At 36.7% G+C, this 26,880-nt stretch overlaps 1 protein-coding gene across 11 annotated transcripts in view; it reads right to left on the bottom strand.

Annotated features, from left to right (window-relative positions):
* The window catches only part of FIP1L1 (factor interacting with PAPOLA and CPSF1), a 41,503-nt gene that overhangs the window by 11,082 nt on the left and 3,541 nt on the right, over positions 1 to 26,880 (bottom strand). For 4 of the 11 annotated variants that reach the window (XM_057413866.1, XM_057413875.1, XM_057413901.1 and 1 more), the window contains exons 4-14: positions 23,496 to 23,599; positions 21,204 to 21,268; positions 20,918 to 21,025; positions 19,641 to 19,771; positions 19,282 to 19,350; positions 16,926 to 17,035; positions 8,870 to 8,963; positions 7,706 to 7,859; positions 3,182 to 3,208; positions 2,590 to 2,644; positions 748 to 803 (exon numbers count right to left, since the gene is read on the bottom strand). In XM_057413866.1, coding sequence (XP_057269849.1) covers positions 748 to 803; positions 2,590 to 2,644; positions 3,182 to 3,208; positions 7,706 to 7,859; positions 8,870 to 8,963; positions 16,926 to 17,035; positions 19,282 to 19,350; positions 19,641 to 19,771; positions 20,918 to 21,025; positions 21,204 to 21,268; positions 23,496 to 23,599 — 973 coding nt within the window. The remainder of the gene's footprint in view (positions 1 to 747; positions 804 to 2,589; positions 2,645 to 3,181; positions 3,209 to 7,705; positions 7,860 to 8,869; positions 8,964 to 16,925; positions 17,036 to 19,281; positions 19,351 to 19,640; positions 19,772 to 20,917; positions 21,026 to 21,203; positions 21,269 to 23,495; positions 23,600 to 26,880) is intronic. The other 7 variants (XM_057413884.1, XM_057413931.1, XM_057413924.1 and 4 more) reach the window with 3 other exon arrangements.

Below are 26,880 nucleotides of genomic sequence, written 5' to 3'. Positions count from 1 at the left end.
GAGAAGGATCTGGGGGTAGAGGTGGATGAAAAATTAAGTATGAACCAGCAGTTTGAGTCTGCAGCCCAGAAAGCCAATCACATCTTGGGCTCCATCAAAGAAGCATGGCCAGCAGGTCAAGGGATGTAATTTTCCCTCTCCTCACACTTGTGAGACTCCTCCTGGAGTACTGTACCCAATTCTGGGGCCCGCAGTACAAGAAAGACATGTTAGAGCAGGTCCAAAGGAAGGCCATGAAAAATCGTCATGAATCTGGCACATCTCTCCTAGGTTCCAGTTTTCAGCCTGAAGAAGAGAAGGCTCTGAGGAGACCTTACTGTGGCCTCTCAATACACAAAAGGGGCTTATAAGAAAGATGGAGAGAGACTTTTTACAAGGGCCTGTAGTGACAGAACAAGAGGCAGTGGTTTTAAACAGAAAAAAGGTAGGTTTAGACTGGACAGAGAGAAGAAATTCTTTGCCATGAGGGTCCATATTACGGTGTATTATTTTTTAAAATCAGAGTTCTGCAAAAGCAGTGTGGAAAGATAACCAGCATTATGAGTAAGTAAGTAAGCAAAATAACAGTATTTACCAACAGCTGTTAAATTTGCAACAGCATATATTTGTTTATAATGGTAGGCAATGAGCTTTCAAAATGAATTACTGTAAGGCCCTGTTTAGTCTCTTAGCAAAAATCCTCATGAGTGTATCAAGCAATTTAATCTAGCACTAGTTAAAATTTTCAAAACCAGCACGCTTACTCACCACTGCCATAGGAAAATGCACGAACAGAACGACCATCATAGCCAGAAGAATGTCCACTGTTGAAAAGAAAATACATGTAAAAATGCCATTTACCAAAGCTACCTAAATGAATAAATATGTACTTCTAATATTATTCCCCTGAACTCTAACCACCATACAGAATAAAACTAAATGTTTGTTATAAATGGATTTAAGTCCTCCATTTTGAGCATTACTCACTAAGGAAACTGTCTATCAACAGGAGCTTAAAGTCACATTCTCTCTCCTTAAAATTTTAAACAGAAATTATTTATGCCAAAGCTGCTCTTTTGTATTTTCAATGAATTTTCTATTTCAAATGTTTCTTGTATCATAAAATGTTTCTGCACAGATACTAAACTTAACCTGCAGTTGCTTCAATGTGCTTCATTCATGAGTGAAGCCAATCTCATTCTTTCTGTTAAAAAGTAGGTATGGAAGTGTATCTAAGAACAGGTGGACTTCAAATGTGTAGTTCTATAAATAAACTATTAAATTAGCTACACATTTTCTAGGCTGACTTCTTTCAGTGGTAGCCAACTCAAGTAGGTAAAAACCAGAAAGGTTAAAAAGGATGCTACATGCACAGGAGAAATTCATAAATATATAATTCTTTCATGACCTTACAGTACTTCCCACATATCTTGAGTGAATTATCTTTGCAGGGTTTAACCTAAGTGTTATTCTGTTCTTGAAGGCACTTGAACATTACGAAGTAAGTTTGGGATTAGCTTAGTTTAAAGACAAAACAACACCAATGATAATGAAAGGCCAATCCAACATCTTAATATTTAAAAGTATGAGATCTAGTTCCCAAGTTCCACAATAAGCTTGGTACTTTCACATCGTATTTCAGTAGCTATATTAATAGACCCAAGTAAATGATGCAGTAACCTCTTCTGCTTAAGAGTCAGAAGCAGCAGTCACAGCAACTGTATGAAATAACAAATTTACTTTCGTGCGCATCAAATGCATCCAGCTAGATGTTTTTCTGAATTACACAAGATGAGGATTTTGTGAGATTTACCATCATCATCCTGTAGTGTACACGTTAACAGAATTTTTCAATTTCAAAGGAACAGTCGTGTGCACCTTCCTGCAGTGAAATCCAAAGTACTGGCAAGAGGCTTGCACCATCTTCTTAAGAGAGCTTTGTGGATGATCTGGTTTTGGCCTCTAGTAAAACATAAATACTTTTAAAGGACTGTGCTGGCCAACTTTTTTTCTTCCTTTTATATATATGTGTGTGTGTGTATATATATATATAAAAAAATAAAGACATGTGCATACATATATATAAAATATCCGTATGTACATACATATAAAATACGTGTATTTTGTATATCTATATTAAAAAGGCATTAAAAAAGAACATGCTAGGCCTATTAAAGCTGAACACTTAGATCAAACACAGCAGGAATACAAATTTGTATTCTGTGGAACTCTGGCATCTCCTATAGCTTATGAGGGCTTCAATTGGTGGCTAAATTGATTATTTGCATCTATAGAAAAGGACACAGTTCACCTAAATAAGCCTTCAGCCCACTAAAGAAAACTTTAACAATCATTACCCTGACCTTGTCCTTAAGTCTTGGCATTGATACAGTATTATAACACAACTAAACTAATAAGTAGCTAAGTAACCAAGTCGAAAGAATATTGTCAGAGAGGTGAGACTAGTAACATTTCTGTAAAAATCTGGACCTGTCTCCCTGTTCCCAGATAAAATCCATAACACACTGAGTACCATAAGAGACCTTATTAACTTATTTCAATTACAGAATATTGATATATTGCTTTGTAAGACTTCAAACAGATAATTACCTTTCTATTGTGGGTATGAGGGAAGGTGGAGGACCTCCAGGTGGTGGTGGAAAGCCTGTAATAATAAATGGGAGGGGGAAACAAACAAACATATAAAAGAACTAGGCTAAGCATATAATGGCAAACAGACTCTAGAGAGTAAAACACAAAAATTTGTTTCTCACTGTGTAAATGGGTTTTATTCTGTAAGACGAGAACTTCTTTCCAGCTTAACAAAATCTCATTTTTAAATGTATATTATCAGTGTTCCAAATCAAATACCTTATCATGCTTAAAAACACAGTGATTTAGAAGCATAGGAAAATTCCTGAGTATCTAACAATACTTAGTAAACAACAATTACAACTATTTTCTGCACAGCTAAAAAAAAAAAAAAGAATGGAAAGAAAAGGAGGAAGCACACATCTAAGAAACAGGCTGATTAGATCCACTAGTCAACGGCCTGGCGTTAAAATAACTGAGCCTACATCTATATGTATGGTTTTGTATTTATGAACTTTTATCTAGCAAATTAAAAGGAAGTTGGTAAGTTGCACATCACTTAAGTTTTCATTTCTTAATCAAATGTGGAAGAAAATTTAAACAAGTTTACCTGGTGGTGGCACCGTTATTGGTATACCTAAGACAACAACAAATAATATATCAGTTATAGTAAGTTTATTATCTGTAGATCTAAAATCAGACTGAGCTATCACCACATAGATGATCAAGAAGAATGGTAGCTTACTTTCTGTGTTCTTAGATCAAAATCTCACATTAATATCAACTGTTTTCATGCAAGCCTTGTGAAATCTGGCTCTTTATTTAAGCTCCTATTCTCTAGGATCTTATTTAATTAGAGACAAAAATAATGAAAAATGACTCTGGGTCTCAAGCTTAGAATTAAATCCATGACCCTAAAATGTTTAGTATCCAGAAGGAAAGTAACATCCCTTAGAGTATATTTGCTTTATTTTATATCCCTTGGCTGGATGAAAGGAAAGACAATTGTCATCTGAACTTTCACAGCTTAGCATTGGAAACAGTGAGGTCCACATGGACAAAATATTCTAGCAACAGTAAGCATTACAGGCTTTTCAGTCAATGCTATGCCACACCGCAATTAATCATTCAGTTGCTACTTGAAGGAAAAAAATTTCTTTGGTATTCTATTTTCTTGTAAATATCTGACAGAAGAACATTCTTTAATACAAACACATTCAAAAACTCTTCTAACTTTTCTGGTTTTCAGAACTAACTTAGTTGTCATGAATCTAACTAAAAGCTATTGTTGTTAAGAACGCTGGAAACCACAGCATAAAAACTTTGAGAGAGTAACATTTGAAAGACTAAACACTCCTAATGAAAATTTCTGAAAGGAAAGGAAGACTGGGAACTCAAACTGCTGCACAGCTGAAGTATTTTCTATTAATCCTTACTGGTTATTTGTCCACCTTAATAGAGTCTTCATGAGTCTACAACATAGAAAATACATAAATATCTCACCAGAAATGTTAAGAATGTAAGCTAGAAAAATATCAGTTCTCCCTGATTCATTTATTAGCTCTACCTTATGCTTAAAAAAAAACCAAACCCAATCAATTGCTGCACTAAACCCAGTACATACTTAGCACTGAACATGGCTCTCAGCCCTATGCACAGAATTGCCTGGAAAGCCATCAGCTAATACTCTTTACAAAAAGGAAGAAATTCAGACATTAATGTATTCATCAGAATTTTGTCTTGTGCAGAAATACAACCTAAAATCTCATCAAAAGCTTAAAAGCCAAATGAAAAAAATCACTTGAGAGCCATTCAAACAAAACTGTAATAGAATAATACAATTTAATATACAGAGACCAAATGTCCAAATAATTTTAATGGCTAAAGCAGGGTTATTACACTAAAAAACTTCCAACCAAATCACAGGCATTTTCTCCTCAAAAACCTTTAAAAACATTTAAAAAATTGTGATTAATGATTGCGTAAGACAGCAGCTAATTTGCCTAACAGTATCATAATGGAAGACACATTCTTCTACATTCCAAGTTAGCAAGTACCACTAAAAATATCTAAACTAAAAAACCTGAAAACTAAAGCTTATTCCTCACCTTCTTCACTAACAAACGTGACACAAAACAAGAAACAAAAAGAATTTGTAAACTTCTGCTAACAGAAAATTGAGAATCTCTTAACTCTTCACTCCTTTGCCTTTTACTAACAGTGCATAAAAATATACTTGAAATGTCATCATGTCATCAGCCAATTACTTCTAAGAACAAGAGCTCTAAAATACTGAATCATTTTTTCCATGTAGGGATTTAACCTAAGTACCATTGCAAGAAGATGACTTAGTGCAGATCATGTCACATGTCACATCCCTACAACACATACTGCCACGAAGAGATGCACCTGGCCTCAACCTTAATATTCAGGCTCATATGTGAAAAGCAAAACAAACAGCATGCATGCAGCATTTTACCTAACATGCTCAAACTTGCATTCACAACATTGTATGTCACCCTACTATCTCAAGGCTGGTTACTTATAGAAAACCAAGCAGGTTTTACTAAAGGAAAGCAATGCTGCATGTGTTCCTTTGCTGAGTAAGGAATCGAACATGATAATGCTGCCGTATCTTAACATACTGCAAATCAGCTGAAATGTGTAGCAGTTCACGGCATTGTACCTTAACTTGGTGTAAAAACTTCTTTTGCCACAGGCTCACCTAAGTCAAATTCCCTCTCCTTTATCACAAGGTAAAAAGTACACATTTAAGACTGCTGGGCCTGAACAGATGCACTGCTACTTGCTAAGCCCTGGTATCTGCCTAGGCAGTCAAAATTCCCAAAGTTATGCAACAGAAGTTCAATATTTCAGAGTATTTTTTTAAGTATCACAAATACATCTCACATTTTAACTACACCCTTAAACCAAAACACATAAAACATCTTTTAAAGCCTGTTTTTAAAGCATCCACGTTATTCTTCAGATTTAAATTACTCCAACATAGCAATAAACCAAGCAAACAAAAAACAACACATTTTTTTTCCACAGCCAGTGCTCTCCTAGGAGTGAGAGTTTTCTGCACTTGGCCCTTTGAATCATTCTAGCACTCGTTCCTTAAAAAAGATCTGAATCACAAGAGTGAATGAACTCAGAACAGGAGATCTAACTTCAAAGCAAGATCCTTTTTCAAAGGCACTTTTGGAGGATGTTTTATATTTGGAATACTTAAATTTTCTGGCAAGTAGTCCCACTTTAATATTGGGTAAGAGTAGCTTTTTTCCTCCTCCTCCACTGAACCTAGGAGGGATGGCAGATTCTATTTTAGAAACAGCTTTGAAGATAAAGAGCTGGCAACAGCACAATTAAAACACAGGCCTGAAGAAACCAAATCCACAGCTCTTAATCGTTATTTTCAAATCTGCTCAAAGCACGGAAGGATGTTGAAGGAGACCTTCTGAACAAGTGTATGTCATAAACCTGTCTGTAAACCACAAGACTAAAGCCAAACCTGCTTGGTAAACTTGTAACACATGCGAATTTCTTTCACCTTTAAAAGCTCAACAGGTGAGGGGTTTCAGAACAGTCTAGTACACTTACATGACATCCCTGCATTAAATGTGTCTGGGGTGTCTGTGCTCATGCTTTTAATAATATACAACTTAGATCACCTTTTCTGTATCATGATTAAAATAATTACTTTCTAAAAACTTAAAATGCATTTCCTATATTATTCCATTGGAAAGATTTTAATGCAGCTTAAAACCCATAGTCTGCATTAGCATCACATTCCTCTCCACCTTTCCTGTAGGAAGGAAACATCACAAAATTGCCAGAGCAGGGGCATATTCTGTCTTCAGCACCCCATTTTTTGTATTTATGCATAAAAACTTGGAAAAGGCACAGATTTTTTTAATCTTTAAATCTCATCTTCTGTTTTCTAGGTTGCACTGTTTTGTGTATGGCAATCGCTGATGAAATCCAGAACTTGCCAGGCAGCAGGAGTTAATGGTTTTAAAATCAGCAGCAGCAACTGAAGAAAGCAACTTCTTCTATGGGGATTTAAGCCCTGTAAAGCCCCACGCAAAGCTGCTGCACAGAAATCATAATGTTACTTCCTTGCTTATATGTAAAAGAATTAACAGAAACTTTTAAAAGATTCCCAATGTGAACAGAATAGCAAAGAAACTGCTCAATATGATTTTGGAACAAGTCAAGCAAAAGAATGCAAGGAACAAATGGAGAAAATAAGGAACAGGGCTCCACCTTAAATCAGTCTCTTCTACAAACAAATCCTTCACGTTTCTACTCAAATACCCCCCTAAGTTTCTTCACCTATTTTCATTTCTCAGTGATCGTTCTTCTTAGCTCCCTGCAAAGTCCTTCGAACTTAAGTCCTTAAAATGACACTGCTCAGGTAGCTGCACTATTTCTGCAAATGCCAATGACAGTCCTCCCAGTAAATTTCTGTAAATACCAAGTTGTGGCAAATATTCAGCATCAGTAAATCTCAAACCAGATTTAACAATGAAAACAGGTCTCAGAGCTTTGATTCCTCTAAGATTCACAGACACAGGGTGCTGGATAAAACATCAGGTGCTAATAAAACCTCTGACTGAAAGAAATGATAGCACACAAATGCAATTCGTATCAGACTTTCAGGAACTCATACATACTGAGAGGGGAAAGGGACATTAAAGTTTCTGTTGCTGCTTTGACCTCAGACACCAGACAACCCAACTTACGACACAAATTCACGGCATGCCATACTTTCAGTTCAAAAGTTTATAGAATGATTTAACATGCACCTCTCAACAGCATTAACAGTGGTTGAATTACAGACAACAGCTTCTCACTTCAAACGTTTTCAAGGACAAAAGATCCAACATTTAATCTTTATGTAATTATTTACTACCTGGGACTATGCTTTCTGGGAAAGTAAAGACAAAAGTTTCTATTTCTGCCTGGCAGACATATTTAAGAGAAAAAAACCCCACAAAATTCTGAAATTTTGCACATATACCCAGCCATATGTGCATGGAAGGCACTGTCTTTAATTCATTATCTATCATCAAGAATGTGATGTTTATGAATCTCATTTTTCACATCCGATGTAGTACAGGATATTTACCTGGTGGGGGAATCAGAGGTGGAGCAGTACTAACAGTTGGAGGGGGTGGGAGGAAAGGGGGTGGTGGAAGGTGGGTAGGTGGAGCTCCTGGAGGGAAAAATGGAGGTGGCTTGGTAAAATTGTCTACTTCAGGATTAGATCGTTCTGAAAGAACCTGTAAAATATCAAACTATAGTTACAAATGCTATGTCAAAAAGGGTAGAAGATAGGTTTCCTCTCTTTCCAGTTACTACAACAGGGAAGTGTTACTTATGCACTTAAAGAGCCATATTCAGATGGTTTAAATTCTATCTGCATCTATACATTCGGTGTCCCATACTCGCCAAGTACCTCTCAGGCCCCAAGAGCAGCCAATAGGGAACAACAAATGTAAGATTTGAGAAGGAATATAAGCCATCTGAATATGGTCCAATACTCCATCTTAAATTCATGTAGAAAGAAATATTTTAAAAATCAACATGAAAAGCATGAAAAAAAACCCTCAAGACTTTAAATTACTTGAAACACTGTGAGATCAGCTGAAAAACACACAGCAATGTTTCCAATATAAGCACTATTATCTGTTATTATTTTCACTGTTTAACCTTAACCTAAGTTCGCATGGAAATGCAGCTAGGGCACCAAGCAGCCTTGATTCGCCTCCACAGCTAAGTCAGGAGAGAAAAAGTGTATTCCATCTTAACGCATTTAGTTGTTTTCTTAAGATGATCCAAGCCAATAAAGACTAAAATTATGAAGACAATCTTAAAATTTATGGTAAAATAATACAATATTTTTTTTAAAGTACTATCTGCTACTTATTCCTTCGCAACTTATTTTTAGAAGGCTTTCACTTTCAGCTTTGTGTCTGTCAGGAAGAGGAGAAATGGACAGTCAGTTTAGATATTTATCTTTGTTACTTAGTAAACAAAACTCTATCCATGCAGAACTAGCAGAGCCAATGCTGTCTCCTAGATTGTAAGTCTGCAATACTGCTCATTTTCTTCCAGTAAGATGTATATTTCATATTAATAGATTTTAATTGGCTGCCACAACTTTGTTCCTGAACTTAAAGCCACTTGTGTATTACTCATTCATACACACCAAAATGTTTTACTCAGAAGCTACGGGGAAAGCAAAAGTATCTCTTGGTCAAAGACTGTGTGCAAATCTGCAGTATAAAACCTGTATGTTGCTGTTTTCATTAGCACGCCGTCGTCCTTCCACCCGGCTGATAGTGATGGTCTGTCCAATCACATCTATTGTTCCAGGTAATCGCCTGCAACACAGGACAAACCAGAATCAACAGGCAGAATTAGAAAAGGAAAATAAAAGAGAGACAAGAAAGTCTTAATTAAGGAGTTTTCCTCATTCTAAATGCCAAAAGTTCCTTCTCCTGTATAAAACAGAAAATATTGTTTCCAAAGAACATTAAATAAACATAAGCCAATCCTACCATACATACTAATTGTATTGCAGCACGTATTGAACAAAATCAGCCACCATCTCTCTTATCTTGAAATGCAGTCTTAGTATCAACCAGAAAGTATATAAAACTAGAAACATTGACTCATAAACCTTGCATGAAACTTGAAGGAATCTTAGACCAGCCATTTATAGTTCTGTTCCTCAGTTTTCCAAATGCAAAAGGTCTCTCTCAAGCACCTCTAAAACATTTGCATAGCTAAGCACTATGTTCACCTTCCTTAAAGAAACCAGCACAAGACCCACCTCAGTCTCCCTTGCAACCCAATCAAGCAACAGAACATAGTGTAAACTAAGAACATGCACCTTAGAAATGTTAGTTATGGATTTTTAGAGGAAGATGACAAGAACAGCGACAGCATATACACATTCTTTCCATCCTAGTTTCTGCCAATCATTTAAGGACTTTTCATGCAACTGAGTTTAATTGCTAAACTTTAATAGATTAACATCCATTTAGACAATCTCATTTGAACACACTTTTACTTTTGATCTCCAGTGATGTGATCTGTGTAAGCTATTTTTTTTTACATGACAATTGTATTTGGTGCCCTACAGTCTTGTTAAAAAGCCCCACAAAACCACAACTCCTTGTTCTCTGGCAGTGTAGCCAGAGAACATAACACCTCTGCTGTATCTCTTTCTAGTTGTCTCTTTCCCAAGCGGAACTAGTCCACATCTCTCCTCATATAAAAGAACTCTATAACTTTCACTATTTAGTTAATCTTTTTATGGACCTTTCCTACCTCTGCTTTATCTTTTTTTGTCTGAGATAAACAGAACTACAGATAATACTCAGCTCTCAATGCATAACAGCTTTATGAACTACCATAATGAGCTTTCCCAGTTTGCTCCCACTGCTAATGATGACTACAATTCCATTTTCTTATTTTGTCTAACACTGGAAATTGAACTAACATGTTTGGAAACAGCAACAATAATTCCAAGATCTATTTCTCAATGGGCATGATTCTGAATGATTAATTTGAGGTGCATCTTATTTAAGAAAATGCCATCTAGGATTTAAATTTTCAGTGATTCCAGTTCATTATAAACAACTTATTCCAATCCACATTGGAGTCAATGTGTGAATTTTAAGTGCAGATTTATCTCACTTCAGTTTCCAAACCAGTCAATTTATTAAGTTTATGACTATTAGGTTAAGTTTTTCCTACTATGAACTTCTTGAATCCCATGTATATATTCACGCAGTGTGTTAAGAGGGGTACCTTTAAACCCCCAAATCTTCTGTTGTGTCCACACAGGTGTCAACTGCAACTTCTTATTTTTAATTTTTCAAAGTAGATTAAAAATGCAACACTGGGGGTAAAGACACAATGGCATTCCACTGGATACAAACACTAACATTTAAAGGATGATCAGTCTCTTAAAACCTTCAACAGAATCATAGAATAGTTAGGGTTGGAAAGGACCTTAAGATCACCTAGTTCCAACCCCCCTGCCATAGGCAGGGACACCTCACACTAAACCATGCCACCCAAGGCTCTGTCCAACCTGACCTTGAACACTCCCAGGGATGGAACATTCACAACCTCCCTGGGCAACCCATTCCACTGCCTCACCACCCTCACAGTAAAGAACTTCCTCCTTATATCCAATCTAAACTTCCCCTGTTTAAGTTCTAACCCATTACCCCTTATCCTATCACTGCGGTCCCTAATGAAGAATCCCTCTCCAGCATCCCTACAGGCCCCCTTCAGATACTGGAAGGCTGCTACGGGGTCTTCACACAGCCTTCTCTTCTCCAGGCTGAACAGCTCCAACTTCCTCAGCCTGCCTTCACACGGGAGGTGCTCCGGTCCCCTGGTCATCCTCGCGGCCCTCCTCTGGACTTGTTCCAACAGTTCCATGTCCTTTTGATGTTGAGGACACCAGAACTGTACACGATACTCCAGGTGAGGTCTCACAAGAGCAGAGTAGAGGGGCAGGATCACCTCCTTCGACCTGCTGGTCACGCTCCTTTTAATGCAGCCCAGGACACGGTTGGCTTTCTGGGCTGCAAGCACACACTGCTGGCTCATGTTCATTTTCTCATCGACCAGCATCCCCAAGGCCTTCTCGGCAAGGCTGCTCTGAATCTCTTCTCTGTCCAACCTGTAGCTGTGCCTGGGATTGCTCTGACCCAGGTGTAGGACCTCGCACTTGGTCATGGTTAAACTCCATAAGGTTGGCATCAGCCCACCTCACAAGCATGTCGAGGTCCCTCTGGATGGCATTCCTTCCCTCCAGCATATCAACCGAACCACACAGCTTGGTGTCATCGGCAAACTTGCTGAGGGCGCACTCAATCCCACTGTCCATGTCACTGACAAAGATGTTGAACAAGACCGGTCCCAACACCGATCCCTGAGGGACACCACTCGTTACTGGTCTCCAGCGGGACATTGAGCCATTGACCACAACTCTGCGTGTGGCCATCCAGCCAGTATCACAGTCCTTGCATATGATAGATTACTTTCTTCTACAGCAAGAAGTCCCTCCTCAGGTGACCCACTGCTTGGCTTGCTCCACTGTTTTTCAGGGTTTCCACATGCAGGTGATATACTTCAAATTAAAACTCTTCCTCTCTTGCACTGTCTGCATACTGCCAGCAACTCTTGGAATCAGCACTGAAAACACAAGCAGTGCAAGAGTACTTGGCGTAAAAGTAAAATGTGCATCAACCAAACTATGGTGAGACCAATTCTGGCTTGGGAAGCAGCCCAAATACAAGACTGCATTATCAAAGGAAGCAAATCTAGACTACCAGTTGGTTCCTGGACATCAAGTTTGCTGAAATAAACAGAGCTTTCACTTCATTTTTCTGGAGTCTTAAGAGTACACCTATGCTCACTCATTCTCACTGAGCTGGTGCTTTATGATTATTTTTTAATAATGTTTTACAGTGGTATGTCCTTTGTTCTTCCCAACAGCTGCCAAGAGATTTAATTTTTGTAAAGGTGGATGCGTTCAGGAATTTGCCTTCATACCGTGAACTTGACAAATTCTCTATTTCCAAGACTGCAGTAATGATTTCATTAAGTACTCCACTAAAAGAGCTTCAAATTGAACAAGAAAAAGCTTATGTTCAGTTGCAGATGGAGTAGCAGATGACACCACTGTCAAAACCAAACTTCACAAAGGCAAGAGGGGCATGTGAAGTGTCCAGAGTTTAACAGTTCAGCAGTTTTGTAAAAGGGGCAAATCCAAAGCCTTGGATCTTGATTAAGTCATAGCAAGTTGGCACATGGGAAATTTCAAAGAGTCCCCAGCCATTATCGAGCTTAGTGATATTAAGCAGGCATTACCAGGTTTCTGCCTCAGTGCTGTACGCAAAGAAAAGAATGGGCTTGGTTTCTCCCTTACACGATCAGGGCACCTGGGATACATATGTATTCCCAATGGATACAACCACACATAAAAAGGCAATCCACGCGTGTGGGATGCACATGAACCCACAGCAGAGTTCATACAAAGTGTAGCTTGAAAGGAACATTCCAGCAGCTCAGTGAGTGATTTCACTCTAATTAGAGAATAGTTATTTATGAGCCATTTGCACAATGAGTACCACCCTCCCTGGAGATTTAAGTCATATCTCAATCTCATCTGGTAAACTGAGTTTATTTAGGCTCTACAGAGCAAAGAGAAAAAGGGGAAAAAGGAAGGAAAAAGAAAAACCAGACAAACCCAATTATTTTCCAAATTCATAGCTTCAGAAATTACTTACCCACACAAGTAATAGAAATAATTAACTGCTTTTTGGAAAGCCACCCCCCCTCCAACACTTTCCAGAATTCAGAAACAGTCTAACTACTGGATGCCACATTTTTCACTAGATTTATAGGCTAGTCTACAAATTACAGAATTACAGTATACTTTAAAACCTGTATTTAATATGTTATTGTGCTCCTTCTTATTTAATGTGTTTCATGCTTTATTTTCCTCCTCTTGAGGACAGCCTCAACTTTGCTGAACTCACCACACTGACTGATCTAATTAAGAAAGGAACAAATTTAATACAGAAATCATTCATACAGGAAATAGATACACTGCAAAATAATATCCGAGTTTTCATCATTTAGTCTCACAAGGCTACGTCATGAAACAAGAGGAACTTATCTTTTTTTCACAGTAAGGACATATCACACATCCACTTGCTATAAAAATTCTGTTTACAGAAAGGCCCAAGCACAGAGAAAGCTAAATAGCCCATCACATTGACAGACTTGTTTCTCTGAAAGCAAAATTATTTAAATGTAATGTACTCTTTAGTAGTAACAGAAAAACCATAAATGGAGGTTAAAAACCTATCAGCTTCTGACTGCACAAAGCTGGTTTCTTCCTAGCTATTCTAGATATTACTGGAATAAGAAAACATCAGGCATTGCATCCAGCTTGTAAAAGAAACTTCTGCTTATTTCTCTGCTATATAAGAAATACACTCTTTCAGTGCTTGAAAAATTACATAAGGAAAAGCACTGTTCTAAAAGCAAGCAATAAGATATCACCATGACCTGCCTCGGTAGGCCAGGTTTGAAGTACGTCAAATCCTCTTCACATTCTAGAAAGCACTATACCCAAAAGCAATTTGTTCAGGTTTTTACCTTAACTATGCCTATGCACACATGAGTCTTAACTACCTCTAGAGAGAAAAAATTGTATTATATACGATATTGTTTGCATATGATGTGCATTTACGAAACTATTTCCATTACATTCTAACTCCTCCTTCAGGGTTATACTATCCTTTATGCTATTCAACAGCCTTAAGATATTCGGGTGTCATTTCTAAACAGCTAATAGCTCAGCAATGATTAAGATAGTAATCGTTTACAAGTTTAAGCAAAATTTCTCAGACATTGTATATTGTATGAACAAGCACTGAATTTTTTCTTTGAACTTAGCATTTAGGATGCAACTGTAGTGAGCAGCAACTTTCATTTGCTGGTGAGCAATAATTCTGTTTCTATTATGTAAACTACAACTTCCCTATTGGTAATGAGTAACATTCTGGCTAGATCTCAGTAACTTCTTTTTTTTTTCCTTTGAGAATTTCAGTTGCAATCATATGCAAACACCTGCTGTACTCAAACTAAAAAATGTAAGACCAGTAGGCACAAGAGTATTTTAATGCTTGTTTGCAAACAAATGGAAAAAAAGCAAATCCCACTTTCTGTCCTCAGACCTCCCATTAAAGAGAAATATGTGCTGTGATATCTATGTGTAAAATCATCCATGAAGCAAAGTTACAGCCCTGACTACTAAAATGTCAAATGAGGACCATGCCCTGATTTTCCCTGTCCCAGTGTCCAGCCTACCCGACTCCCCCCCCCCCAAACCTCCCCTGCCCTTAATTCCAGATATTTGTCCCTCCTATATTGTTTCTGACACTTTCTGATTCCTGAGCTGGCTTTTCTGGAGGCAGTGCTTGCGTGTGACTGAGAAGACATACTGCTTCTGGTGAGATAAAACTGCCTAGGTCTTTCTTTTCTCAGGTCTCTATCTTTTCTGCTCTTTGAGTTTCATTTCTTCTCATGCCCAGCTCCTTGCCAATCCCCACCCCAGTTGCATTAATTCCCCTTTCACCACATGAGCTACTGCCAGAAACTGACAGAAGTTTTACTGATACATAAAAAATGCTTCCAGCAATTTCACAAAAAAGCTATTGCACATGCCTCATGGCATAAAGGCAATTATTTTTCATTAGCAAATAGCTGTTTTTTCAAAAAAATTCTACCTAGAATTAACTCTTTAATTAAAGTCCAATCCCATAAAACACTGCTTAGTTATAAATAAACTGGCAACACAGGGTTTTATATACAGAAAATACCAGCTGCATTCTGAAGAAGCCATTCAGGTATACATAACCCATACAGTTAAAGCATATTCATTCACTAAGCTACTCTCACTTTTGAGCATACAATTTTCTTTCAAAATCTATTCTGACCACTCAGTAGAAACATCTTTTTAATTTTTAGCAACTGTATCCAAAGGAGCAGATATTAAATAGGGAAAGAAGCCAGTTTTATCACTGTAACAACTTACAGTATTCACACTAAATGTATATAAACCAACCTATTCTAACCACTGGAATGCAAAAGTGATACAACTGGAAATGTACTTTTTTTTCCTCTTTACCAGCAGACCAACTTCACTTACTGGACTCACATTCTTAAAGATACAAGGTATCCCAACCTTTCCTAAGGTAAACTTAGTTCCTGGAAAAAACAAGCATGTCTTAAGTTTCTCAGGAAAGCTCTGATTAAAAACAACCAATATACTAACATTAAATCTTTAAAAATCAGAAAGTTGGGTACTTACACCTGGGATTGCATATTTCAGGCAGAAAAAAAAGAAATCACATAAAATTATGGCATAAAGACATCTATGGTAGATTATCCCATCTAGAGCATACAACAAAGACTTCATTTATGAAGCCTAAAATATGCACATGTATGACCGTATTTTATTATGTTTTCTCACAACAAATGCAAATTTCACAGAATCAAAAAATCTATGCAATGCATTTTTTTCTACAACTACATTTTAATACCCTGGTCATTAACTACTTTCTAAAGTACTTCTGAGATTCTTTGTCCACCGATGAGATGTATGAAAAGTTGAAATCCTGTAACAAAACCTGTACTAGATACACATTTACAATTGTTATTCTGTGAATAGTACATTCAATTTTTAGACCTCTGTTATGAGAAGCAATTCAGAAAAGAAACATAAAAAAATAATTACAAGGTTGTTATTTGTTTGGAAGGTTTTTGCTAGGAAACAAAGCACTAAAATCTACTAAAACCAAAGCAGTATAACCTGATATTTCTGAGAGGAAATTAGGCTACCAGGAAGAATATACTAGAAGTGAAAGAAAAATACAGGCAAGAGTATCAAGCAAGATTTATTTCTTCCACTCAAGAAAAACACATTTGGGTGTTGAACTGACTCTCAAAGAATGGAATGACTGAACTTGAGTGCCTCTGAATTAGTCAATGTACTAAAGACTAAAGATAAGTCACAGATGCTAATCTTTAACTGCTGATGATGAGAGGATACACCCTGCTCTACTTCTCTTGCCATTACTTATATTACCATGGCTTTTAATTTGCACAAAACCAAAACTCCTAAATAGAATCACTTGATAACTAAAGTAAAGCAGAAGCAGGGATTCACCCTAAGCAAAGCGCCAGGTAGCAAACCGCAGTAGCTTAGATATAAAGGCCGGAACTTACTAAAGCCTGGGGCTGGAAGAGTGAGGGGAAGAAGTTTTAGTAAGGACTAATTCCTCATATTTTAGAGAAAGTACAAAAGATATTCAAGTAAGGAGAGCTAAAGATACCCTGAAGTAAAGAGACTGGGTTCCAGGAATCCTTCTTTTGCTGAAGTCATAGCTATATGATTCCAACTTGACTGAAAAGGTGTGTTAGCTAATAACCAGAAAGATACAAGCTAGAAACATTTTGTTGGCTAATCTAATTCTACACAGAATACACCTGTATTTTCATAGCTGCCTTGTTATTTGGTCCTGATGGTTTTTCTCCTCTTTTGTTCTTCTTTCTGTTTCCCAAATAGCCAAGAATAGCACAACATTCAAGTGTAATGGTGACTAAAGGCTAGAAGTGTTTAGAACCACTCTTCCCCTGAGTTCTACCTGCCACAGAAACATATTTTCCTTTCTTTCTACAAAAATCATGGACTTCAAATACATATATATAAAAAGTTTTCTGGTCTAGAGTTATAACTAACTGACCTGTTTGTTGGAATTCCTGATTTGAATAAAGCAGGAGGAGATGTGAAATCGGGTTTGGTCGACTGCACTGCCAACTCTTTCTCCAAATTTCCAGTTCTGCCCTGCTGTACCTTCAAAATAATGTTTTGCCATTAGTTTAGCCTCAGAAGTGCAGCAGCCCCAACACTCAACATAGCACACAGCCAACACAGAAAGTCCTTTAATCAAGTTTTTTAAAAACTGTCACCTTTGTATAGCTAGCAAATTATAAAATGCAAAACTTAACTACTGTGTTTAGTATCTATAAAAAAGCAATATTGCAGAGAAGAAATTATTACATAAGATTAGACAGTTTTAATATTTATTTTCCAAGTGTTTGATTTGGACATGAACTGACCACACTGATTTTCTTGTAGAATTTCCTATATGAACAACATAGCATCTTTATTTTTAAAAGAAGCAAACTTATTTAAAAAGCCCCAAACCTCATAATCGTTAACACAGGTTAGTAAGTGCCACCCAACAACAAACCATAAGCCAAGAAACTGAGTGGATTCTCCACCTGCCTTATTGACCATGAGATCTAGAAACCACTTAACTTCTGAGTCATAGCAGGAAGTCACCTCATACTCCTGGTTACGCAAACCTTAAAAGATTTTTCATTAGTTCAGACTGAACACTTCAAAAACATGCTGCTATTTCTGAAGTACTGCAAAATTCCAGAGACATGTTATTGAAACTATGTAAGACCTTTGGTGAGAGTGCTTCAAGTATTACATGAAAGAAAAGCCTATGTGGGTTAGGATTAAAGAAAAACCTGTCCTGATTCAGATTCTGAAGACACTCCCACTGTAACAACCACATAGCTACCTCACTCTACATAGCTAGTTCACTCATGGTATAATACAACATATGCTGTGATCTCACAGCTTCTTGTAGGCAAGTGAACTACTAAGCTTTGCAGAATCTCACTTCCAAACACAGGCACCTCATTCCCTAACCCACAAAAATGCATATATATAGATAGTACCTGTTGAAAAATGAACTAAATTTTAGTATCCAGAACTACATTAAATAAAAACCAACCAAACACACCAAAACTGAGTATGTTTGGTTAAGTAGTTATCTGAAATATTTGTGAGATTTCTATTATTTAATAAGTAACTGGAAAATGCATGAGACAGTCTTGTAGTTACAGAAGATTAATCCAAATATACCATGTAAATTTCATGAGACATAGTATTTCGAAAGTGGAAAAAAGTTAACAAAATTATTTAACAGTTATATATAAACTTCTTGTAAAACACATGACAACTCTTACTTCAGACTGTTAAAACACAATTACTATCTGCACAGATTGATCACTGGACCTCCAGAGAGTCAGTATTGAGCTAGAAATACGGGAAGCTTTTGTTCGGAATACTTATCCTTCTGTCAGGACTACAGTTCAGCAATGTCTGAGTGTAGTGAGCTGCAAATCATTAACTTCTACTGCCCACAATAAGGTAACACTATTATCATGATAACTGAGAAAGGCAAAAAGCCCCAGGGAGCTTCTTTACCTGTTCTTTCTAAGTTAAAGTCAAAATGATTGGATACCCTCAAGTAGCACATGAGGGGAAACAAAAATACCTGTCTGCAATAGACACTTCTGTCACAGAAGTATACAGAAGAAAGCAAGAAACAGTTTCAAGTCAGTTTAATGACTGTTCAAGAACAAAACTGACCTATGGAAAATAGGTAAAATATAACCTTTGTATTTTAACTTTAGCATCAAATGAAACAGTAAATTAGAAAATGAGAAGTTGAAAAAAAATATTCAATTCTTAAGATAAATCCAATCGTACAGATCTGTTCTCTGTAAATTAGCATTTCTGAATGTAAAAAATATTATATATAATTGGATTTATTGCTGTCTAATCCCAAAAGGACAACAGAAAAATACAGAAGATTGATTTTCATATCTCAGAGTCGCCAAGGATAAGTTTCACAAAACACAGCAAGAGCTAGAAGGCCACATAAAAAATAAACATGCCATAATCTACAAAAGCTTCCCCAGCACATCTGCACAGATTCTCTAATCTGCACATACAAATGCACTACAATAAAAATAAACCATCACATAAAGAAAAATTAGTTTCTCTGGGAAATTTGTTAATTCACCAGGTTACTAACTCACATACTTGCAGAACGGTGACAAACAAAGAACATTTTTTAATCAACATTTTATGACATATGCAGAAAGTCACTGGTCTAAGATGAGAGTCTGAAATAATGGCTATGTCCATTTCAGTTGTTCTTCTACCAGTCTGCGGTGGCATGGGAAGCAATACCCAACAAAAATGAGAGGAACCGACAAAAGTTTACTAAAATTCACCTTAAAAAGATGGTATCTGCCATCGAGAATCTCTGCACTTGGTCTTACTTCCATAGCATTGTCTTCAGCCTAAGTTAAATAACACATTGCCCATTAAGAGACCGTACAACTCTAAAGTCATGGGCCACAATCTGAATAATGGTACAGACGCAATCTAGCTGTAGCTAGTCTGTCACACTATCCACACAAATTGCCAGTGAAGCAACAGAGGAACACACAGGAACACTCTAGGCTCAAGACAGGGAGTCAGCTGCAAACTCTAACACACACACCAAACTGGGCTGAACAAGCTTTTGACACACAAGCAGCTTTACAGGGAAAAAAAGCATCTAGAATATGGCAAAAGTTGTACTAATTACCGTAATTTTATTTGTGGATGAGGTAACTGGTAAAATTTCAAGACCCATTCGTATTCTTTTTTGTTTTTCACAGTAAGCTTTCCAGGTATCTTCATTGAATCCATAGTTGAAATAATCAGAGAGATCAGCCCCTTTAAATAGAAAAGCATAGGTTTTTTACGACATCACAAAGTTCTTCTTTTCTTCACTGAGCATACATACACCTTTATTTGTAACATCAAAACAGATTAGGTATTGAGCTGAAAAAATACCACTGAAATGTAGGATATAGTCTTGCATCAGTAAACATAGAGTGTTCATGCCTGAGACTATAAAAACATCAGAATTTAGTCAGCAGTAAAGGGCTTAGCATCATGTCTCAGGAATCAAAAGCAGATTCTTACAGAATATCACAGGATATTATAATCCCTGTATCTTTACAACATGATATATTTAAGATCTAAAGGTTTACTGTATGTTCAGTGAAGAACCACTCGCTTTTGCTTGCTCTCTATTCAACTCCTCGTGTTGTTTTGACTCCAAGTTTCATATAATGCCACAAAGTATTTAAAAGAATATGTAAAAGAGAGACCAGACATAACTCAAATGCACAGAATGTATTTCAAATAGCTAACAGACCAAATACCAGAATATTATCATAGGCTTCATTTTCCATTTTGTAGACACTATTTGCATGGCCAAAGCAATATACAAACACTAGAGAAACCTATGTACAACAGCAAGATGCACTGCCACTAAAAAAGCAGGTATTAGACACGTCTGGCTAAATCACTTGAGCCAGACAATACACACAGGAAATTTACGGAAAGCCCATCTGGTACCTGCTGCTTCTTTAAAGCCTAGGGATGTCACTCTATGACAAGCAGCTACTTTTCATCATTCTTCATGCTCAAACCTGCTAGAACTATTTTCTGTTGTGCTTTATATTCTGTCCTGTGACACAGACCAATGCTAGTAATATCCAGAGAAAGACAGATTTCCAAGGACAGTTCAGGATATACATGGATTAAAAATACATAAATAAATAAATAAATAAGGGCATGTTCTACAGTCTATTTCTGCTGACATGTGCAGGATGTATACTAAGAAACATGGCATGCCCACACACTCTGTAGCACAGCACAAAGGTAACAAGTAACTTAAATGCTTTTTCCAAATAACATTTTACAGTATCGTCTACCTGTATATACGTAACATCTACATGCAGTAAATGCGAACTATTGTTAAAATAACCTACTGAATACCTTCATATCAGTTAATGTAAACAAGGGCATTACCTGGCTTTCTCCAAGGTTTATCCTCAAAAGAATCTAAATCTACTTCCAGAAGTGGCACACCATTTATACTCCCTGGTGCATCCAGATCTACCCCTTTAACTTTTGCACCTGTGAAGAAAAGTCAGAGAGTTAGAGTGTAAACAGCTGTAATACGCTTAAAATAGTAATAAAAAGTCAGATTTAAGTTTATCAACAAGTTTTGGAAGTGAAAATAATTTCCTTAACCTAAAACAATCAAACTTTTTTTTTCATTTTTACTAGTATTACTGTGTCAGTATTTTCTTACCAGAAGATCCATAAGTTCGTCCTCCTCCTGTCTTAATATTGAGATTCACAGGTGCTGCTCCATAACTTGAAAGAAATCAACAAAAAAATGAGTTAGACAGATAAAACTCTTAAAACAGAAGAAAACACAAAACAAGAGTTAGCTAGATCCAGAAACAAACTGGACTCAGGCTCAATCGCCATCCTGAACCTCTAGCTTTCCAAGCTGGTAACACTGTAAAGAGATCAGCCTAGGAGGAAGAGAGTGTACCTTTCTATGCTCAGTAGCAACTTCTCCAACTAATAAACAGTTGTGAAGCAAGTCCCAGTCACTCTTCCTGAGTTGAAAGGATAAAGACCTTCACAGAAACAAGAATGGACAGAACCAGAAGAAAGGAAGGAAAAATGCAGTTCATTTAGGGATACAGATGACACTCTGGGGATTAGAGTAAAAACAAAATAAATAAAAAAGGAAAGGGTTTAGACAGATCCTTTTCTCTTTTCATAACTATTTCATTTAATCCGTACAGAAGCATAAAATGCAAGCATTTCTCTACAATGACTGAAAGGCTATTAGTTTCAATGTACTTCCAGCAAATCACCTATTCTTGTGACTAACAGAAAAGTATGTAGCATTCTGCTTTCTTAAACACTTGAGAGCTTTATTCATAAGAATGTACTCAGAAATCTTGATACTGGACCGATATAACTACATTAGGAATTACAGTACTGTTCATTTGGAACACTGAGAGCTTGCTTTCACTACCATTTGCGTATAACGTAGTTCATCCTCACAGGTGGTACAAACCCATGGACATAATGAGATTACCATGTAATTAGAAGGCAGTATATAGTTTACAGTACCACTTCCATGCAGTTTTAGTTTACATTCAAGTACAATCAGTATAAAACTAACACAAAACATTTAACCTTCTTGATCTGCTATGCTGTATTTGTGCATGACTTTGTCAAACAAATCTCATGAGTGTTTTTTCAAACAGCAGTTGACTACTATATGAAAAATCATTTAATCCTATGAAAGGAACTTGTTATCCTGAAGTTAAAATGAAAAGCGATGTTAAGTTTGGTTTAGATTACTGCTTTTCCATGAACTTTCTATCCAACTGGCATAGAAAAAAAGGTTTTTCAGAAAACAACCATTTCTACATAAAACTTTCTACTCTAATTCCATTTAGCATCATCTGCTCATTATTTTATGTATTCTGGAAAGAGCACCAGCAAATAAACCAAGAATATAAATCTAGTTTTGTTTTACTCCCACAAAATTTGAGGTTGCTTCCTACACCACAAGCATACTGCAAGTTACTGAAAGCAGACGAAGAAAGAACTGAAAGAACTGCTATTTCTTATAATACAGTTAGTTTAGGATATGAAATACTGAAAGTTTAAAAATACTATGTTTCAAAAATGAGTAAATCACCTGCATTCTAAAGTTAAGAACACAATAATATGCATGAGTCAGACCTACCTGCAGACCTGATATAATTCTAATAAGAATTATGCTTTTTTAATGCTGGTTTTAATAAGCATAAAAACATTAGGACTGCCAAGACAAACAAGCAAACCACTTCCCTCAGCAAGCTTCCATGTAATGAAAAATAGTATTTTGTAATTTGGGGTAAAAACTAACACTGTTTGAAAGAGTTCAGTGAAAAACAAGTCTTTTATCAAGAGAAGGCATATAGAGCAACAACAGTAGCAAAAGAATTTTTACATAGTACAAGTGCCAAAACCATGATGTTGAGAAATTATCTCCAGAGACTGGCAGCTCCATCCTGAAGTACGTTAAATACTTATTTGAGAACATCAGCAAGACTTGAAACCATCGAGGTCTAATTAGAACTGTCTCCACTACAAACAGGACTAAAGAGAAATGCTTCTAATGTTCTCCATGGTTACCGCTCTACCATTTGCACAGAAATATCACTGTCACATTAACAACCCTAAAAATATCATGTAACACAGCTATTCCATAATTAATAACAACACTCAACTTTACAAACTTAATACTATTATTTCTCAAAATCTGAAAACAATTTAACTCATGTAACAGCTCTTAACTCATATAACAGCTCTTCCATTATGACATTTAATTGACTTTGTTTCACTTTTTTATTTTTAAATCCCTATATCCTTAAAAACATTGTTAAAAACCTGAAAAAAAAAAACAAATCCAAACTAAATTGACACTAACTATGCATACGATTTGCCGCTGACTAATATCTAAGAGCCTGAATTAATAATTACATGCAATCTTGGAAGATCCCCCAGTTATTATTTGCAAATAACTTACCCATACTGTGGAGCTCCTGTTTTAATATCCCCTATGGTGACTTGAACATCATCTTCATCATCATCACTATCACTATCACTGTCATCGTCAGCCTCTGCCACCTTCTACAAAAGAAAAAGTCATTGCTTAGACAAAAAGCAGTCACTTACCTTTATAGTGGAAAAATAATCCAGTCAAAACTATCTGTTCTAGAAATCTCTGAGAGGAAGAACTTCTTCTAGACCTCAAAACTGAGTATCATTAAGAGTACACTTAGGAGGCTCATCTGATGAAATGCTACAAGAATCTGAGACATCTCCATCAAAAAAGGGAACTATCTTTAATACTAAGGTCTGTTTCTGAAGCATGACATTTCCTAAATAAGCATAAAATGGCTTCCACTAACATCCTTCTTCCCTCCATCTAGCTCACACGTACTGGTTTTACTCTTGTCAGTCAGGAAAGAGCCTAAACATATGCAAGACTAGCCTCTTGCCATTACATGTCCTGAGTAACCAAAATGTTTTTCCAGTTGTAGACACTGTGCTTCAGAAAAAATTTATTCAGCTCCTAGCATTAGTAAACTATGTAAAATGCTTGAGATTTTCAGTGAACGGGATAAAAATACAGATACAAAAGCACACTGCATGCTGTTCTAGCCCACAACATTCAAGCTTGCTGATAAATAAAATTGTCATGCCAGTCCATACGAACAGTTCATCTAGTCCAGCATTTTTGGTTTGTTTGGTGTTTTGTTTTAGTTTTCCCCTCCCAGAGACCACAGAGGAGAGAAAAAAAACCCCAGGGCAAACGCATATGATGTTCCACCCTAACACCCTCTCAGCTGCTGATTATTATCAGGTCAGGGAATTCCCTAAGTCAGTTATGGTTTGTCTTTTTAGTAACCCCTAACGGATCCTTCTGTCAAGTACTTGCCCAGAATTCCCTTGGACTCACATAAACTCCCAGCAGTGACACCCTCTTTGGCAAGGAGCTCCATAGCACTGTCTACTGCATGAAGATCCAACCTCATTTCTTTCTTTCCATCCTGGCCGGCTCCTACAACTTTATTTTAAAAGTTACAGTTCTCACGGTAAGGGACTGTGAGGAGTCAATCCTTATTTATAAGGCCCATACATGATTTTGTTAGCCTTCATCATATGCTATATACGCTTCTCTTCCTGGTTGGGAAGTCCTTATGTACTCAGCCATTCCTTGTATGAAAGCTACCTCAACCACTCTTCCTCTCTCAACTTTTTTCAGTTGAAGTAAAGTCTTTACAATACCACAAAATTCAGGGTGCAATTGAACCATGAATTTATGGTGTAAAGATATCTTTAGTTTTGTTCTCTAATTATTTTCTGCAACATCCAAAAGTTTAACTGCTTTTTAGACTCCATACAAGCACGTAACCATCAGTTTTGTGGATCTTTCTATGTATCTTAGCGAGTCCCTCCTAAGTGGCAATGATGACCTCAGAGATCACCATTTTATTTGTAAGCCTCTTTTCCTCACTCTTCTTTTTCTACACAGAATTTCAGTGACCATTTATTAACCAGTTAGTTCTTCAGAGATAGTCCTTGAATAACTTTCTAATATCAGAAAACTTGTAATCCCACAATTTGCCCCTTTTTCTAAGTAATTTATAAACACACTAAACAGCACAGGTTATGCACAATGTTACAGTGAATCCCTACTGGAGGTGATCCTCCTTCACTGCCTAAACTGAACTTAGACTTTTACCCTATGTTTTCTATCTTTTACACGTCAACTATAATGAGAAACTCCTCCTATACCTGCTTACTTTTCTTAAAATCCTTTGGTGAGGAACTTATTTAAAAAAATCTTTGTGGAATCCAAGTGAACTTTATCAATCAGATCACTCTTATTCACATACTTGTTGAATCCTCCAGCATGAGTCTGAACATACCAAAGTCAAGTTGATTCTGTCCAGGTAGTCTGAAGTTTTCCAAGCATAGCCAAGCTCTAACCCTTACCTACTGTACCATCTCTAAACTTGCCTAGTACATAAATTAGACAAAAATAAGCAGTTGTGCAGAAGATAAGATATTGGAGTACAGTTCTTCCTTGCTATACAACATTAATATAATTTACATAACAATTAAGAGTATAATCTAGGGGGAGGTAGTCTACATCAGTATAGATATCCTGTAAATGACAGCTGAGCACAGAACACAGCCTTCAATGCTGCAGAGCTGAAGAGAAAGAGTTCACCAATCTCCCACACCCACTCAGGCAACCCACTCAGCAGAGAGCCATTACAAATACACTGAACAGAAAATAAAATTTTGTCTGGAGCAACGAAAGCCAATTTCACTTACAAAAAATGCTTTCTTGGTTCCTTCCTCACAGAAATAGTCTCCTTTTCTTATTCAACCAGCTTGAACACCATTCATTTTTCTAGGTTGCTGCTAACCCTTCACACGCACCTTTTAACACAAAGTTCTCAATTCTGTGGACATATTCTGATGATATCCTAACAACGCTAGGCTTTAGATAGGTGAAAAATACAAAGAGAGGCAAGTACAAGGGAAGTGCTTCAATAAGGATTTTCAGAAGTATTTTGAAACTAGCAAGTCTTCTCTGTGTACCTAACATATTAAACCTACTGCCCACTTACAGGATTAGCATCAGCACGAAGTCATTGGTGCGCTTAAATTAAAGCTTTTCAGTTTAAACAACTAAAATAGGGTTTTAAAGTTTTCCCCCAACTTTAAGTAGTTATAATATCTTTCATAAATAAAGTATTAGACTTACTGGAAAAAAATATATTTTTGAGAGGGCAGTCCTTAAAATTTTCACAAATGAGAGTTGTTACTGCATCGCTTAAGAGAATTCTTGCAAGATATAACCTAAATATCCCATTTAAGTAACACTACTATTTTTTCATAGAAAAGATTGAAACCATTTCCATTCACAATAAACTGAAGCTTTTTATCAACACTGCAACTGTAAATTTCATTTCCTGCTCCCTTCCTTCACCCTACTAACGCTGAAGTTCTGACATACTGCACATAGAAGACTACTACTTAGCAAGTCTGTTTTGCTGCCTCTGAAAGGTATACATAAGTCACCTCTTAACCCATATTTTCACACAGTTTGGCAAATGCTGATTGTTTATCACACACAGAAAGACGGAAAATGATCAAGGGATCTTATTTTCCTATCAGTGAGAAAAATTACAGAGTATCATTTTGACAACATGTTTTCTAGAAAAGGCAGCTATCTTGAAGCACCGCCTTTCCCTGCAAAGTAAGGGAAGCATTATTCATCTATTTTTTTTGTAAGTTGGATTTAAAAAGTGGACTGAAGGTAAAAATTGGATTTCTTAACTTAGTAATTTCTACAGAGTTTCTGCAGATAGTGTCAAACACCTTTCAGAAAA

Source organism: Pezoporus wallicus, unplaced genomic scaffold, assembly GCF_028554395.1.
Source record: "Pezoporus wallicus isolate ANWC-B61680 ecotype Strahan unplaced genomic scaffold, APGP_CSIRO_Pwel_v1 contig_5709, whole genome shotgun sequence".
Lineage (NCBI taxonomy): Eukaryota > Metazoa > Chordata > Aves > Psittaciformes > Psittacidae > Pezoporus > Pezoporus wallicus.
The sequence above is the reverse complement of the archived record's forward strand: the minus strand, read 5'-3'. Positions and strand labels throughout refer to the sequence as shown.